Source organism: Acipenser ruthenus, chromosome 25 (genome assembly GCF_902713425.1).
Source record: "Acipenser ruthenus chromosome 25, fAciRut3.2 maternal haplotype, whole genome shotgun sequence".
In the NCBI taxonomy this organism is placed as follows: Eukaryota; Metazoa; Chordata; class Actinopteri; order Acipenseriformes; family Acipenseridae; genus Acipenser; species Acipenser ruthenus.
This window is the reverse complement of record NC_081213.1, coordinates 11,752,035-11,770,087: the sequence shown is the minus strand read 5'-3', so window position 1 is coordinate 11,770,087 and position 18,053 is coordinate 11,752,035. Positions and strand designations below refer to the sequence as shown.

Sequence of the window (18,053 nt, the reverse complement as noted above, 5' to 3'; positions counted from 1 at the left end):
GTTGTATGTGTTCACTCTGGTCTGTGTGTGGTGTTGTATGTGTTCACTCTGGTCTGTGTGTGGTGTTGTATGTGTTCACTCTGGTCTGTGTGTGGTGTTGTATGTGTTCACTCTGGTCTGTGTGTGGTGTTGTACGTGTTCACTCTGGTCTGTGTGTGTGTTGTATGTGTTCACTCTGGTCTGTGTGGGTGTGGTGTTGTATGTGTTCACTCTGGTCTGTGTGTGTGTTGTATGTGTTCACTCTGGTCTGTGTGTGTGTTGTATGTGTTCACTCTGGTCTGTGTGTGGTGTTGTATGTGTTCACTCTGGTCTGTGTGTGGTGTTGTACGTGTTCACTCTGGTCTGTGTGTGTGTTGTATGTGTTCACTCTGGTCTGTGTGGGTGTGGTGTTGTACGTGTTCACTCTGGTCTGTGTGTGTGTTGTATGTGTTCACTCTGGTCTGTGTGTGGTGTTGTACGTGTTCACTCTGGTCTGTGTGTGTGTTGTATGTGTTCACTCTGGTCTGTGTGTGTGTTGTATGTGTTCACTCTGGTCTGTGTGTGTGTTGTATGTGTTCACTCTGGTCTGGGTGTGTGTTGTATGTGTTCACTCTGGTCTGTGTGTGTGTTGTATGTGTTCACTCTGGTCTGTGTGTGGTGTTGTATGTGTTCACTCTGGTCTGGGTGGGTGTGGTGTTGTATGTGTTCACTCTGGTCTGTGTGTGTGTTGTATGTGTTCACTCTGGTCTGTGTGTGGTGTTGTATGTGTTCACTCTGGTCTGTGTGTGTACGTGTTCACTCTGGTCTGTGTGTGTGTTGTATGTGTTCACTCTGGTCTGTGTGTGTGTTGTATGTGTTCACTCTGGTCTGTGTGTGTGTTGTATGTGTTCACTCTGGTCTGTGTGTGTGTTGTATGTGTTCACTCTGGTCTGTGTGTGTGTTGTATGTGTTCACTCTGGTCTGTGTGTGTGTTGTATGTGTTCACTCTGGTCTGTGTGGGTGTGGTGTTGTATGTGTTCACTCTGGTCTGTGTGGGTGTGGTATGTGTTCACTCTGGTCTGTGTGGGTGTTGTATGTGTTCACTCTGGTCTGGGTGTGTGTTGTATGTGTTCACTCTGGTCTGGGTGTGTGTTGTATGTGTTCACTCTGGTCTGTGTGTGTGTTGTATGTGTTCACTCTGGTCTGTGTGTGTGTTGTATGTGTTCACTCTGGTCTGTGTGTGGTGTTGTATGTGTTCACTCTGGTCTGGGTGTGGTGTTGTATGTGTTCACTCTGGTCTGGGTGGGTGTGGTGTTGTATGTGTTCACTCTGGTCTGGGTGGATGTGTTGTATGTGTTTTCTCTCTGGTCTAGGGGTTGGGGTCTCAGTCTCTCTGTCTGCCTAGTCTGGTCTCAGACTGTGTGTTGGTCTGGTCTGGTCTGGTCTCAGACTCTGTGTGTCTGGTCTGGTCTCAGACTCTTGTGTGTCTGCCTGGTCTGGTCTGGTTTGGTCTGGTTTCAGACTCTGTGTGTCTGCCTGGTCTGGTCTCAGACTCTGTGTGTCTGGTCTGGTCTGGTCTGGTCTCAGACTGTGTGTGTGTCTGGTCTGGTCTGGTCTGGTCTGGTCTCAGACTCTGTGTGTCTGCCTGGTCTGGTCTGGTCTGGTCTGAGATTCTGTGTGTCTGCCTGGTCTGGTCTGGTCTGGTCTGGTCTGGTCTGAGATTCTGTGTGTCTGCCTGGTCTGGTCTGAGATTCTGTGTGTCTGCCTGGTCTGGTCTGGTCTGGTCTCAGACTCTGTGTGTCTGTGTGTCTGGTCTGGTCTGGTCTCAGACTCTTTGTCTGGTCTGGTCTGGTCTCAGACTCTTTGTGTCTGGTCTGGTCGCAGACTCTGTGTGTCTGGTCTGGTCTGGTCTGGTCTGGTCGCAGACTCTGTGTGTCTGGTCTGGTCTGGTCTCAGACTCTGTGTGTCTGGTCTGGTCTGGTCTCAGACTCTCTGGGTCTGGTCTGGTCTGGTCTGGTCTCAGATTCTGTGTGTCGTGTCTGGTCTGGTCTCAGACTCTGTGTGTCGTGTCTGGTCTGGTCTCAGACTCTGTGTGTCGTGTCTGGTCTGGTCTCAGACTCTGTGTGTCGTGTCTGGTCTCAGACTCTGTGTGTCGTGTCTGGTCTGGTCTCTGTGTGTCTGCCTGGTCTGGTCTGAGACTCTGTGTGTCTGCCTGGGCTCAGACTGTGTCTTCTTGTGTTGAGCAGCAGGCAGAGGGCAGGCAGGAGGAGACCCAGCAGAAAAGCCTGTCTGAGAAGAAGGAGCAGCAGCACAGGATTGAAGAGATGGAGGAGAAGGAGCAGACACTGCAGGCACGCATAGAGGCCTTGCAGGCAGACAATGACTTCACCAACGAACGTCTCGCTGCTTTACAAGGTAACAACTGAAATCTCTCTGTGTAGAAATAGTTATGAACAGAAATGTGCTGACTGGGTATCCAAGACAATGACAGTAGTATGTAAATGTGTGTTTTCTTAGATTTCATTTATACAAGCAGCAGACCTTTCTGGCCACTGAACATGTGTTGGGAATAATGAAATGATGAAGTACTTTAGCACCTGGGTGTGTGTTTCAACTGGTTCCTTTTATTCATGAAGGGTTTATTCTAGCATTAGTTGAATAATTAAGGACACGCTCCTGTCCTGAAATGGATTAAACAGCCACATGTGGGAGGCCCCGTCCTGTTTTATTTTTTTTAATATTTTTTTTTTAAAGTTGGTCTTTTTGTTTTTGTTTTTGTTTTTTCAGTACGGTTAGAACAACTTCAAGAGAAAAATATTAAGGAACACAACAGTTTAGGTAAGGGCAGGGTATGGAGACTGCAGAAGTGCTGCCTTTTGTGCTAACGCTGTTAAATGTACTAACTTGCCAAACTGCCATGTCAGTTTATTTCTGTGTTGCATGTTTTCATGCATTTTGTTTGTTTGAGCCACACTCCTGTAGTAGCTAGGACTTTTTTATTTACACAAACACTTCATTACACAGAACATGAAATCGTTAAATCGTTTTTCCTTAAATATGCTGAATGAGAGGAATTAAAGTATCTTTGTAAAATTATCATTTCTTTCATAGTATTTTTAAAGGGGACAAAAACAACTGTGTGTACCTCACTTCCATCATTAAGCATTGTCTGTGTATGCCAAAGGCATCCAGAATTAACAGTGGATCAGCTCCTCATCTCTGTGGAGGTTTGATCAATGCTGTATAAAGTGACAGTCACAGATTGAAATCCTTGGACACTACATGACCAAGATCTAGCTTTGCAATGTAACATAACTAAAAATGATGAATCCTGGCTTCTCAAGCAGAAAGGTTTAGCAATTCTACTGTGCTTTTAGTGTATAAATGTCTAGATACTATAGCTGTATTTAAGTGGATCGGTAGTTCTCGTTCTAGTTTTGCCTAAAATATCTCTTGACAATAATAGGAATCCAGGTTGAGGACATCTTGCCTACAATGAATGGGAGTTCAGTCAAAGGTAGTGTATCGATAAAACAAACTGCATTGTGTCACCAAATATCGTCTCCAGTCTGTGGTCTTTACCGTGAAGCGGTGTTACTGCAATACTGTTAATGTGTTTGCCCCCTTATCATTTCTACAATGCTGGGTGAATGGCTTTGGGACTAAATGGCAATGGGGTGGAAAATGTATTGGTCTCAGAGCTCTAAGAGTTTATCACTGGGATCAAGAATACCACAAGATCCTTGCAGTGATGATGCTGCATTTGAATCAAATGGAAGCTGCAGTAAACAGAATATTGAGAAATCCATTTTTCAGTTCACTCTCTCTCCCTCTGTAGATAATACCTTTCTCCAGCTGTTGCTGTTTAGTCCCCAAGTGAGTTCAGAACCACTCTGTTCCAACACAGTACAGCAGTAACAGTTGTAAGGGGAAGATCACATGCAGGGTGTGTAGTTAACAGTTCACAGTGGCAGTGAATACAGTGTTGGCCAATTAATATTGGACTCGTTTCTTAAAATGCTTGTTGTCAAATTAAACCAGTGTTATGATCTATATATGATTGAACAGTGAAGATGATACCCAGTGTGAAGTTACTGAATTTGAGACAAACACGGACACATGATTTTGTACAGTGTGGAATTGATCTTCTTGATTCATGCAGTTTAATATATTGCATCATGATCAATGCATGTTTGTAATATTTAAAATCAATCATTGCTAGTTGTAGTTAGAAAGTTGAACTTGTAATGATTCATCCAGATTTAGATTGTTACATTAATGTCATGTAGTATTTGTGGCCACCACTGTGTAGAGAGCTCACTGATGAAAGCATTAGCTGTTGTCAGCTTGGCTTCGTGTCTTGTTTGTTAGACAGATCCTGCACACCAATGTGTGAGCACAGTGAAGGGTTTGTTTGAAGATGCTTACGAAACTATCACTGGCAGCAGTGTGTAAACTGAATGGATTCAGTGGAGTGCATTGTGCTGTTACTACAGTATGGGAACAGCAAACAAGACTCCTTATTCAGACAGTTACGTAAAATATCCATGGATCTATACACAAGATTCCAGTAAAGTACCTACCTTTTAATGAAAACAACAATTTGGCCAATATTGAATCTACAAAAAATAGTAATAATACAAAATAAAAATAAAACTATTAGCACAAGGCTTGGAGTCACGAATAATTATTCCAGCAGTTTAGATGATATACCTAAATAGGTGTTGGTGGCCACTTGGTGCTAATTAAACTAGTTTGTGTCAATTTAATAATCTGCAAAGCTATTTAGCAGCTAAAGATATTTTCAGGGATGTACTGACAATGACTGTTAAATATATCAGTTTATTTTCACAGACCTTGATCTGCACTAATCTTGCACTGGTTTCGCTAAACAAATATTTGATAGTCCAAGATTAGTGGTGATCAGGGTCTGTGAAACCAGCCAATGGTATACTGCTGGCAGGAGGTAGTAACTCTTCATTTTGAGGGCTAAAGCTTGAAAATAATATACTGCATAGATCTATGGCTATTTAAACTTAGGGTAACTGTCTGATGCAGCGCTGTGGTGGTATTGTGTAGACAATGCTGAATTACAAAAGGGCTGTCTGAGATCAGAGGTACTGTTAGCCTGATTGGAATGCACTGTTTGTCACAGTATATATCAGCACATCAGCAATTGCACATTGAATTTTCAAGTCAGGTTTTTGGTTAAAGACCTTTGCCATACTATCTCAAAACCAGTCACTGTCACAGTGGACTACATATATTAATAGCTTTAATTTTCCTTTTTTTTTTTTTTTAATAGCAAAACTTTCACGAGCCAGGCAGTATGTTGTCATCTGTCTGTGTCCAAGTCTAGCCTACACAGTGTGTCGAATTTTTAAACTGGTTTCATGTTGTATTCTGTGAAATATATAAACAAACTATAATTGTAACATTTAAAAAAAGGTTTTTTTTTCTTTATTAGACCACTTTCTTTTAAAGAGTGGAGGGGACTGCACTTTTATCCAACAGTTCATTGAGTGCCAGAGTGAGTACACAGTATTCTTTACACTGCCTTTTCTAGCTGCTCTAATTAAACTGTAATTAATGGGACAGAGCTGGAAATAGGGAGACTTCATTCTCTTCCTGTCCAAGTTTAAATTCTGTATGCAGCTGTGACTCGGAATAAAGGCCTTGTCTTTCACTTTCGATTTGCTCTGATTGCATTACTGTTTTGAATGATAATTTTACAAAGTTTACAGGTATTTTAAAAATCTTCTTTATTACTTGTTTGGTGCAAAAGGTTGCATACTTGCCTTTACCTAGCCGTGTTTAAACCTCTCACCAGGTGCCTGTCTCATGATCAAAGCATGGATCAGTGTTCTGCTTTGTGCTCACAATGCAGCTTTATAAAAGCAGGGACATAGTGGAGGTGTCTGTATGTTAACTGCTCATCCCGTTAGGATGAGATGTAGGCATTCCTTGGCTCAAGTTCATGACTGTGATGACCTGCTTTGGCCTCAGATTTCTGGGATATTGAAGGCTATTTATTGGGATCCACCATCCTGTTTTTGGTGGTCCTGTGCAAGAGCATCGTGACTAAACTGTTGAACTATTCTGTACATGCTGTGATGACTGCTGCTTATGATCCTGATACCTGGGCAGAAACACATTCAGTAGGCAAAGACACTTCTTCAACCCCCCAGTGTGTGCAGTGGCTTTACATGGTTTATTAAAGTCAGTGACCATTCCCCTTAACCCCTGATGGATGCAAATGTGTTTTCAAAGACAGCTAGCCAACAAAAGCCACTGCAGCTTGAAACCATGAACCATCTTACGCAAGTAAACTTGAAAGTGTTGTTTTATACCAAGGCAGTCTGACAGACGAGGAAAGCTAAATGTTTTAAACATGTATTTCCTTTTTTTTCTTTTGTTTATTTTGAATTTGGTTGCCCTTCTGATTTTTAGAAAGGACACAGTATTTACTTTAAATGTTGATGCTGTCTTCTTCCATCACTGGAACTTGCTGTGCTCAGTCTGCATAATCTGATTTGCTTACTTTTTGCTGTCTAAAACTTTTAAGTAGAGGCTCAAGAGCTGCTGTGTTGATTCTGTGTTTTTTTTATATATAATTAATCTCACTTATCACATGGAGCTCTTTTTCATTTGCGCAACTTCTGGAGAGGTGGTAAATAAGTACAAGGTATTTTTGTAATTTGTAGCTAATACGAACATCTGATTTTTGTATCCGAATACATCTAAAAAAATATTAGTTTGAATATTTGGATATTTGTCCAAGAACTAATTTTATATATATATATATGCATGCGCACACACACTGAAAAGTTATGTTGCAGATCAGTTTGTTATAGCTTTTAGGGAATCCTGGTATTTGAGTTAAGCTAATGTTTTGATCCATTATAGTGATAGGTTGTAACTACAGCTAATACACTACCTGGTAAGCTACTAAACTGTAGTAGCTCGCGACGTCCAGACTATAGGGCACATCCTGCACTCTGCGCGGAGCGCCTTTACTGGATGCGCCACTCGGAAGCCCTAGAAACCTTTTTAACATTATTAAAATGCAGCTAAATGTAGTAGATTTTTAAAATATAAAAATAATGCACATGAATAGTAATACAATTGGCACTGCTTTAGTAAAAATATCCCAAATAAGTAAGTGGCATTTAAGCAGAAATGCCGATTTTATCAGTATCCTGATTAGACATCGCTGACTGTAATGCAGACTCAGTCCAGTCATTGTAACTTGATTTCATGAAGACTGTCCACAAAAAAGCTGCTGCCATGCACAGTAGCCATTACTTTATAGTCTTGCCTCCCAATAAACAGGACCAACTGAAATGAGGAAAGGCTATTGTTTTAAGATTATTGGATGCACAGGCATTCTTGTGAATCAGTAGGTCTACTGCACTGTGATGTATTTTCATTCAGCATTAGAAAGTGACTGCTGGGAAATCATAAACTAGCTCGACTAAATCTTTATCATGTTGACCAAAATCGTTCTGTTGTCTGCCTGTCATCATAAAGCAGTCTGTGGAGAACACTGTATAATTAGTGCAATCCGAGGTCAGGATAAATGATTCAGATCCATTTGTCATACAGTCAGAGCTGCTAACAAACAGAAAACCCATTGTTCAAGGCCTCCCCTTAGTATACTCTGTATGGAAAACCTTCCTGACAGTATAATGAAGAGATGAAATTTTTAGCTACATGTAATGTTAAAATGACAGGTGTCCGCTACTTATTTGCAGTGCTCCCCCTAGCAACTAATGGGTATTGTGAGGCTGAGCTATTGAATGCAAGATATTTGGGCCTGTTTGTATGGGTTTGATTTAAACTATGCATGGGTGTTTGTTAGGAGGTGTGGGAGTAGGTTGTGGTGAACTTCTCTTTCATTGCCTTGTCCTGTGTTGTAATGTGTGTGTGGTTACAAACATACCTGGTTTATCTATTCCAAACCACTAAAATGGCTCATGTTTGCTTTAGGGTTTGTATGTTTATTTTGAGAAAAAATGTAAGTGAATTATTTTGCATTTTTACTAAGCTTTTTTGGTTCTTTACTTTTACCTACATGTCACTGTTTTTTAGTTTTGTCAGTTTGCAATTATCTTATAATAGAAATTAGGATTCAAATAGGATATTCCGTTTGAGACAGATGTGTCCTGCCTGTGAAGAAAACTCTACATTTCCTGTAGTATTTCAGTATTCAAATAAATATTGTATAATGTAAATGAACTCATCTCATTACAATATTGTACTATTCCATAAATATTCCACGCAGCCACATACACACATCTTTTAATTGTGCTTTTATTTTATTAATTTGTTTCATGTCTTAAGCATTTGCTTTTCTCCCCCCCTTCAACAGCGGTAAAGCAGCTGAAAGGCCCAGTAGATTCCACACATAACAACAAGATCTCCAGTTTGGAAGGTAAGTGAATATGCTCTGAAGCTACTGGCCATGTCTTGGTCTGTCAAGACCAATTCTCGAGATCCTTTACAGCTTGTCCTCTAAATTTAGAGGGAGACCGTTATACGAGGTTATGCCTCTGTGTAGTTTTATCTTGTAATGCATCTACTGTATAGATATTAAAGCATCATTATTAGTGACGCTGTTGGCTATATCCCATTTTTATTTTGTGTGCAGTGTTGTCTTTTAAATAAATGCAGGATACTGCCTACTTCATAAGAAATAAAAAAGAACTAGACACTTGAAACCGTTTCAGCAAGCGGCGGTCGTGTTCTTGTATTGTGCTATTGCATGTATAGGGTTTGCATCTTCCAAGGACCTTTTCAATGTAATTATCTCAGTGATTTTTAGTTTAGTCCTGGTTGTGCTGGCAGACAAAAGGATTAACATGTCAATACAAAAGAACTGAAGCAAGAGGATGCCTGTTTTTTTTGGTTCCTTAACAACTTGTGTTTTTTGAAACTGACTAAATTCTCAAGATCTGTGCTAGTTTTAACTCTGTAGTTGATTGCCAAGTTTATTCATTTGCATATTATAGGGTGTAATTTTAATGTTTGCATTTAATAAGCTATTGGGTAGTATTTTAAAACAGTCTGAAATGCAAGGTCCTAACTGTACAAAGTAATTAACCTGTAATATTTCCTCAGTCATTGAAAACCATAAATGCTCATGTAATGGTTGTTACAAAACACTGGTACAATACTTTGCCTGAATTGCAACACAAAGTAGGCTTGAGTGGTAACTCAGTATTCTCCCATCTTAATGCTTTAGGCTTTTCACTAGGGTTTTTTTTTTTTTTTTTTTACTTGGATATGGAAATATTTGAGATGTAACATTTCTTGTTAAATACTGTCCTGTTCTTACTAGCTGTGCTGTGGGTGACATGGTCTGACTGCAGCCAGCTCATTGGAGTGAGTCTGAACTGGACCACAAGAATACAAAAGCATTTCACATATAGCTTTGTGTTGAAACATCTGTGTATCCCGAATGAGTAGAAAAAAGCAAATCATTTCAACACAACAGTGATAAGGTGATAAGGTTGCTAATGCCAAGAGGTAATGCAATGTATTTTAAAGCCTTGATTAGAACTATTAAGATGTGTATTAGAAACCTCAAAATGGAGCCAGGTAACCAGTGGTGTACCACAGGGATCAGTATTAGGTCCTCTGCTATTCCTAATCTACATTAATGATTTAGATTCTAGTGTAGTAAGCAAACTTTTTTTTTTTTTTTTTTTTTTTTTATTTAGTCGTCGCCAATTATTTTTACCCCGGTTTTCACCCCAATTTAGCATGCCCAATTATTATCTGTATCCCCGGCTCACCGCTCGCAACCCCCCCGCCGACTCAGGAAACGGAGGCTGAAACACGCGTCCTCCGAAGTGCTCCTTCCAAGCCGTCATTTTTCGCACTGCAGATCCACAGCAATGCTACCAGACCTATAGTGCCGGAGGACAACACAGATCTGGCGGCTCCGCTGCAGAGCCACAGGCGCCCTATCGGCCACAGGGGTCGCTGATGCGCGGTGAGCCGTGGATTCCCCTGCCGACCTAAGCCCTCCCTACCCGGGCAGCGCTCAGCCAATTGTGCGCCGCCCCCTAGGAACTCCCGGTCACGGTCAGCTGTGACATAGCGTGGATTCGAACCAGCGATCTCCAGGCTATAGAGCACATCCTGCGAGGAGCGCCTTTACTGGATGCGCCACTCGGGAGCCCTAGCAAACTTGTTAAATTTGCAGACGACACAAAAATAGGAGGAGTGGCAAACACTGTTGCAGCAGCAAAGGTCATTCAAAATGATCTAGACAGCATTCAGAACTGGGCAGACACATGGCAAATGACATTTAGTAGAGAAAAGTGTAAAGTACTGCATGCAGGCAAAAAAAATGTGCATTATAAATATAATATGGGAGATAATAAAATTGAAGAAGGAATCTATGAACAAGACCTAGGAATTTATACTGACTCATCTAGACAATGGGGGGAAGCTATAAAAAAAGGCCAACAAGATGCTCGGATATATTGTGAGAAGTGTTGAATTTAAATCAAGGGAAGTAATGTTAAAACATTACAATGCATTAGTAAGACCTCACCTAGAATATTGTGTTCAGTTCTGGTCACCTCGTTACAAAAAGGATATTGCTGCTCTAGAAAGACTGCAAAGAAGAGCAACCAGAATTATCCCGTGTTTAAAAGGCATGTCGTATGCAGACAGGCTAAAAGAATTGAATGTATTCAGTTCTGAACAAAGAAGACTACACTGTGATCTGATTCAAGCATTCAATCCTGAAAGGTATAGACAATGTCGATCCAGGGGACTTTTTCGACCTGAAAAAAGAAACAAGGACCAGGGGTCACAAATGGAGATCCTTCAAGAAGCTGCTTGATGAGATTCTGGGATCAATAAGCTACTAACAACCAAACGAGCAAAATGGGCTGAATGGCCTCCTCTCGTTTGTTAATTTTCTTATGTTCTTATAAATGCAATATTACCCGTTTTTTATGTTTTATTGTTTTTCTTTTTTAGGTGTTATTGAAGCTCATCTAGAAAACAATCAAACTGCAGAAGAAAATTTCTTAAGTAGTCCTGAAAGACTCAAAGGTAATTTGATTCACAGCACGAAATTGCTGAACAGTTTGTCATCTCTTTTCCATCTGATTTGAAATAGCCATTTGTAGTCCTGGATTATCTAGTGGTTTTAAAGGAAATTAATTCATTGTTCCTACCTTAGGGGCATAGAATTTAAGAACCAGTAACGATAGGTTGCGGATGCAACCCCGGTTCCCTGAAAGAGAAAATAACCATCAAGGTATGGGACATTGCCGTCAGGCAGTAGGGATTGGCTGAGCTTTATGTCAAAGCTGCCGATAGGCCTCCGCGCAAGCTGTCGTGTAAGCCCACCCCCCTGGGAGCTTACTATACGCAACGCGCGGAGAGTCACTTCCTCTTTTGCCCTTCAGGCCGTGAAGGCTTCCGGAGCGACCACGCGGCTTGATGGTTATTTTCTCTTTCAGGGAACCGGGGTTGCATCCGCAACCTATCGTTCCCTTTCAAGGTATGGGAACATCAAGGTATGGGAACAGTGTACCCAAGCCGTCGCGAGGGAGGATTCTCGGCAGTAGGACAGACTTACGTCATAACGCAACTGCGTAGGCAGTACATCTACGCATATGCGGAGCTGCGCCTCAGCGTCTATGCTCGCAATGACACCTGTCCTAAGGTGGAATAGTCGCACCATATTGTCAACCACTACACGTCCGCAACCTGAGGCGTCATAGAGTGTAACATAGATGCTCCAAATGACGGAGCAGAGGATTCCAGTACATTCAACCGGTAGAACCTCGTAAAAGTATGCGGTGTAACCCAACTGGCTGCAGCGCAAATGTCAGACATCGGTACCCCTCTAAAGAGGGCCCAGGATGTTGCCATACCCCTAGTGGAATGTGCCTTCAACTGCCCTGGTGGCGGAAGGCCCATAGAATCATATGCTAACTGAATAGCATCCACTATCCAATGGGAAAGGCGTTGCTTAGACAATGGCTGACCCAAAGTCTTAGAACCATGGCATATGAACAGCTGTTCTGTTTGCCTCACAGTCCTTGTGCGGTCAATATAACACCTCAATGCCCGCACAGGGCAGAGCATATGTAACCGCTCTTCCTCTGGGGAAGAAAAAGGAGGAGGATGGAACGCCATCAACTCGACTGGTTGGTTCATGTGAAACGGGGATATGACCTTGGGTAAAAAGGCCGGATTTGGACGCATGGAGACCTTAGAACCGTCTCCTGCGAAACGAGTACATGATGAATGCACCGAAAGTGCATGTAACTCGCCCACGCGTTTTGCTGATACCACTGATAGCAAAAACGCAGTCTTTATAGACACGAACTTCATATCCACACTGTGGAGAGGCTCGAACGGTGCCTTGGTAAGGGCTTCTAGCACCACATCAAGGCTCCATGACGGTAAACTGGTCGTCCTTGGAGGCCGCAAGCGTCTTGCGCCTTTCAGGAACTGAGATGCCAGAAAATGGCAACCAGGTGATAACCCGTCAATGCGTACATGGCAAGCCGAAATGGCGGCTAAATACACTTTAAGTGTAGAGGGAGATTTCCCCTCAGCTAGCAGCTTCTGCAGAAACTGTAATGTCACTGCCATAGGGCAGGAGACCGGGTCATGGCCCTCAGCCATACACCAACTTTGAAACAATTGCCACTTATACGCATACTGTGACCTAGTAGAGGGCGCTCTCACACTCTGAATACTCGATATAACCGCCGTCGAAAGCCCTAAGGCTGACAGGCGCTCCCGCTCAGGGGCCAAGCCCATAACTGCATGAGTTTGGGGTTTGGGTGCCATAGCCCTCCTTGGGCTTGGGACAACAGGTCCGCCAGAGGGAGCTCCCTCGGGCGACCGTGCAACAACTGCACCAGACTCGGGAACCATATTCTCCGAGGCCACCGAGGAGCGATCAGAATCACTGTCGCTTGCTCTACCCTGACCTTCTCCAAGAAGGCGGGGAGCATCGGAATCGGTGGAAATGCATACAGGAGCCCTGGCGGCCATTCGTGAGCCAGTGCATCGACTCCTAGGGGGCTGTCGAGGTCCTTCACCGAGAACCATAGGGGACAGTGCGTGGTCTCTCGCGAAGCGAAGAGATCGACTTGCGCTGTGCCGAACCATTCCCAAATGCGCTCTACCACCCGAGGGTGAAGATGCCATTCACCTGCAAGAGGACCTCCTCGGACAGGAGATCCGCTGCATAATTGACTCTGACCGGTAGGTGAACCGCACGCAGAGAGGCTAAACGCGGTTGTGCCCAAAGCAACAGCCGTGTTACCATCTGGTGAAGACTGGGGGACCGCAAGCCGCCCTGGCGGTTGATATACGCCACTACCGTGGTGTTGTCTGACCACACTAACACGTGCTAGAAGCACTGGCAAGAAGTGCCGAAGGGCGAGGTTCACCGCTCTGAGTTCCAGAGCATTGATGTGGGCCGACCTCCAGGGTCCTGACCACACTCCACGAGTCCCCGACCCGTTCCAGACTGCTCCCCAACCCTGGTTGGAAGCCTCGGTCGTAATAACCTCCCTTCGGAAGATGGGACCCAAGCGTACGCCCTGGCGGATGTTCGACGGAACTTTCCACCAGCGCAGTGCTTCCCAGCAGGTTCGGGATACCCTCAACCTGCGGTGTTTGTCTCTCTGCGGATGCAACGCGAAGGCATTGAACCAGGCCTGCAGAGGTCTCTGGTGTAGTGAGCCCAAAGGAAGGGCTTGCGAGGCGGCAGCCATCAACCCCAGCATGCGCTGACACAGCTTCATGCTGACTGTTTCTCTCAACCTGAATAGGGAGAGACACCGCTCCAGCGAGGCAACACTTTGTGTCGACAGGGTCGCTTCCATGGACACAGAGTCCAGATGCAGACCCAAGAATTCGGTCTGTTGGCTCGGCACGAGGCGGCTCTTTTCTGAATTGACCTTCAGACCTAGCCGCTGAAGATGGTCTGTAACCATCACTGTGTGCTGTGCCAACTGCTCCTTTGACTGCGTGCAGACGAGCCAGTCGTCCAGATAGTTCAGCAGTCGGACACCTTGAGCCCGCAAGGGAGCTAAAATGGCATCCATACACTTCGAAAAGGTTTGAGGAGCTAGACACAGGCCGAATGGCAGGACACAAAACTCGTAGACCCTGCTCTGAAATGCGAATCGTAGATACTTCCTGTGACCCGGACAGATGGGAACGTGAAAGTACGCATCTGTCAGGTCTACGGTGGTAAACCAGTCGCCCTGCCGGACAGACTTGACAATGTGCCTGTGCGTAAGCATCTTGAATGACAACACCCGTAGGTATTTTTTCAGTACTCGCAGATCTAAAATAGGGCGGAGCCCGCCGCCCTTTTTTGGCACTAGGAAGTACTTGGAGTAGAACCCCTGGTCGGTCAGAGCAGGGTCTACTAGTTGAATGGCACGCTTCTTGAGCAATGCCTGTATTTCCACATTCAGAGCTGAGGACTGAACCGAGTCCTTCACTGCAGTTACCACCACTCCCCTGAAGGGGGGGGGGGTTTAACCGGAACTGAAGGGTGTACCCGGTGAATATAATTTTGCGCACCCAGATGTCGTTGGTGCATTGTTGCCAGAACAGGAGCTGTGGAACAGTGTAGGGGTGGGTTAACGCCTGCCTGGGTTTCTCAGGGCTGCTTAGGCTGCGCTCGCTCACGAGGGGCCTGGCCAGAGCCACGAGGACGCGGTCTGCCACCTCCTCTAAGGCGCCACCCTCCGCGCTGCGGTCTTGCAAACGCGGGTTGGCTGCGTGCTGATACACCCAAAGGGGCGGTTTTACTGCCCTGTGGTTGTGCCTGCTGCTGCGGCGGTGCCCTGCGCCACTGGCGCTCCTATGGCCGCCTTGGCTGGAAGGGTTTGCTTGGCCACATTTTTGCCAACTGTTGTGACGCCTCACGCGCCTTGACAGAGCGTTGCAGCATCTCCTCAACCGCTGGGCCAAACGTGTGCCCCGGTGATATCGGAGCATCTAGCAATGGGGCCTTAACAGGCTCCTGTACCCACGCCTGCGAGAGCCAGAGCTGCCTTCTTGCCACCACAAGAGAAGCAATGCTCCTGCCCTGTGCTCGCGCATTCAATTGAGCCAGCTTAACCAATAGCTGCGCAATTGCACCCAGCTCGGTCTTAAGGGCAACAGATGGGCACTCAGGCAGATCACGGATGAGCGCCGCCTGGTAGACCGTCAGGAGGCTGGCCACGTTAGACAGCCTAACTGCCTCTGTAGCCGCGGCGTACCCCTTTTTTAGGTGGGCCTCCGTAATCCTACACTGCCTGTTAGGGCAGGAGGGGTCCTTAGCCAGCCTCGATAATGTTGGCGCCTTTACCAACGCGGCGAACGCAGCGCCCACTGGTGGGAAGGACGCTAACCCAGCTAAGCTCGTCCCGTGCATGGTGAAGGCCGAAGCCTTGCGAGTTGCAGGGGCGGAGGCCGGGGCTCCCCAGGTGGACTGCACCTCCTTAATAAAATCAGGGAATGCCGGTAGCATCCTGGACTGAAGGGGCGGAGCTGACGGCGACTCAAATAGAGAGCGTCATGTTGGCTCTAACGCAGGCCAGTCCACGCCTAAGTGACGAGCTGCCCTCTCCACCACTGACCACATAGGGTCATTAGTATCCAGCACTTCAGGGTCATCCTGCCCAGAGTGCTGGGATGCCACCTCAGGCTCCGTGCCGTCTTCAAATAGTGGCTCTGCATCGGACGCGTCCCTTGAGACAGCATCGACGTCCCACACTTCCTGGGGTTGGCCATGAGGCACTGGTGGAGGAACCACCGGCTGACTAGCGATGGGCCTGGTTGTTAGCTCTGGAGCCCGAGGCGCCACATTCGCTAGGGTCACGAGGAGGGATTGCTGTCCCATCATGACCTCCATGAACTGTGACATTTTGGAGGTGAGCTCAGCCACTCCAAATGTGTCCTGATGTCGCCTGCCCCTTCGAGGGGAGCGAGAGTGCCTTCTACGGCGAGGCGATCGAGATCTCGACCTAGACTCCCGACGGGGACGTGCCCCACGAGAGGAGGGACTGCGGGAACGTTCCCGAGCACGCCTGGCTGGGGACCTCTGACCAGCTGTAAGCTGGGAGGGTGGGCTCCGGGGGAGCTGTGACGTCACCGGCGGCGTCAAAACAGATGACGGTGGGGCCGAGATGGTATGGGACGACCCAGAGGATGGGGAACGACCCCCAACCGCCTTCCTTGCTCTCTGGCGAAGGGTGCGTGTCTGGAAGCCCGCACATAGATGGCAGTACGCCCTATCTGCCAGGGCAGATGCGGCATGGTCCGGCCTCAAACATGCTACGCAGTCTTCGTGTGGATCGCTGGCAGGCAACTTGGCCTGGCAGGTCATGCATCGGTGAAACCCAGACATCGTGCCTAGCACTCGCAAGCACTGACGAGCAGTAGAGCGAAGCGAGGAGCACCGAAGTGCTTGCGTCGAACGCCGAAGCGTCGAGCACCGGAGTGCGTGCGTCAAACGCCGAAGCGTCGAGCACCGAAGAAACGCGATGCCGAAGCAAAGCGTGAAGGAAATATATAATGTAAAAACAATATATAATCCTAAAACAATAATAATAATAATAATTACTCCGAAGAGTATAACTGAAATAAACTCGGAGAAGGGGATAAACCAGCTTCTCAAGCCTAAGCTTATTGAGTACAATCAGTTAACAGCTCTAAGTCCTACCGCTACTGAGAAAGCTGATGCATATAGTTAACTTTAGAGAGGCATGTACATAGAAATGCTCGTCCCGTACAACATCATCAGTGTTCTTTTCTTCCACCAGCCAAGCTTATAGACGATGGGCATCTGATGAAAGTTATGGAAGAAACCAAGCTTTTGAAAGGTTTGTGGTGAAGTGAACTTCTTTTAATGACTGCTGTGAAGTGAAACACAATTAAGATGCGTTTAAGGGGGAAATCTGCATGGACCAGCAAACTGGTAATATTTAGGAGTGTTTGAATACAGAAACAACAGAGAGAATGTGCTTTATATTTTAATGTTAATATACAAGGCAATTGGATCAGGCTCAATTGGGCATTAAAAATGATTTTTTTAAGTTAAGGATTCGAATATATTTCTTGTTCCATGAAATATATTTTTCATGGAACAAGCAAAAAACGAAACAACTCATTTATTACATTCTGGAACAAAAACGATATTCAAGGTTTTGTTTATCGGTTAATAACATTTTTTTTTTTGTTCATTCCCTTTCAGCCTGTTCTCTCTGTCTCTCTCCATTGTTTTCAAAAATACAATAATTTGAAAAAAGCGCACTTCCCATGGCCTTGCACCTCAGTGGTCAATGACAAAACATTACATCACAGCCAGCTAATGAAATTCATCATTACATTTAGCTTGCTTTTTGAGAGCAGCCAGAATCAAAATTTAAATCGCACTATATTTGCCTTGCGTTCAGGCTTCCACCTTGCGGCGGCTACATGCTGGGTCCACGTAACGTGAACAGTCTTGTATTCACTCAAAATAAACTGGTACTCTTAACTTATTAAGTTTTATGTACACAGAAAACAAGCTGTACAGGTATGTGTGGCAAGTGAAGCGCTTTGTTAATAATCGGAGGTTTTTACCGATTCATGATTTAATTGTTAGTGTTTCATATTCATTGTTATATCCAAAAGAAGTGTGTAGAAAAGTTGCACGTGTGTACATGTTACATTTGTTGTATGTCTTACTGTGGAACGTGCATACCGATGACAACAATGTTCCCCTTTTTGCTTAATAATCTAATTCATACGTTATTAATTGGAGAAGATCGTTTTCTGCATATCTTCTGTTTAAAACAGAGTAGCTTTGCCATAAGAAATATGTAGGTTATGGTAAATATATAATGCTTTGAAGATGTTTGTCTCAAAGTTTTTTGGTATTACATTTCAAATATATGGCAGATGTGTAGAGCCCTGGACATTTGTTTTTATTAAGTTAAAAGCATCACAAAGTTGAAAAGTGGCATATTTGATGGAGCCATGATCTCGATTAGCTGCAGAGTTTATTTCAGACAAACATCGCATTAAGTTATTGAGTTGAATGTAGGACGCTAACCCAC

General features: G+C 44.9%; 1 protein-coding gene across 17 annotated transcripts in view; it reads left to right on the top strand.

The window, feature by feature from the left end:
- Nucleotides 1–18,053, top strand: part of LOC117964035 (sarcolemmal membrane-associated protein-like) — a 100,172-nt gene that overhangs the window by 56,127 nt on the left and 25,992 nt on the right. For 7 of the 17 annotated variants that reach the window (XM_059000478.1, XM_059000479.1, XM_059000477.1 and 4 more), the window contains 7 exons: nucleotides 2,205–2,373; nucleotides 2,746–2,796; nucleotides 3,425–3,475; nucleotides 5,426–5,488; nucleotides 8,330–8,392; nucleotides 10,957–11,031; nucleotides 16,776–16,835. In XM_059000478.1, the coding sequence (XP_058856461.1) occupies nucleotides 2,205–2,373; nucleotides 2,746–2,796; nucleotides 3,425–3,475; nucleotides 5,426–5,488; nucleotides 8,330–8,392; nucleotides 10,957–11,031; nucleotides 16,776–16,835 (532 nt within the window). The remainder of the gene's footprint in view (nucleotides 1–2,204; nucleotides 2,374–2,745; nucleotides 2,797–3,424; nucleotides 3,476–5,425; nucleotides 5,489–8,329; nucleotides 8,393–10,956; nucleotides 11,032–16,775; nucleotides 16,836–18,053) is intronic. The other 10 variants (XM_059000471.1, XM_059000482.1, XM_059000475.1 and 7 more) reach the window with 7 other exon arrangements.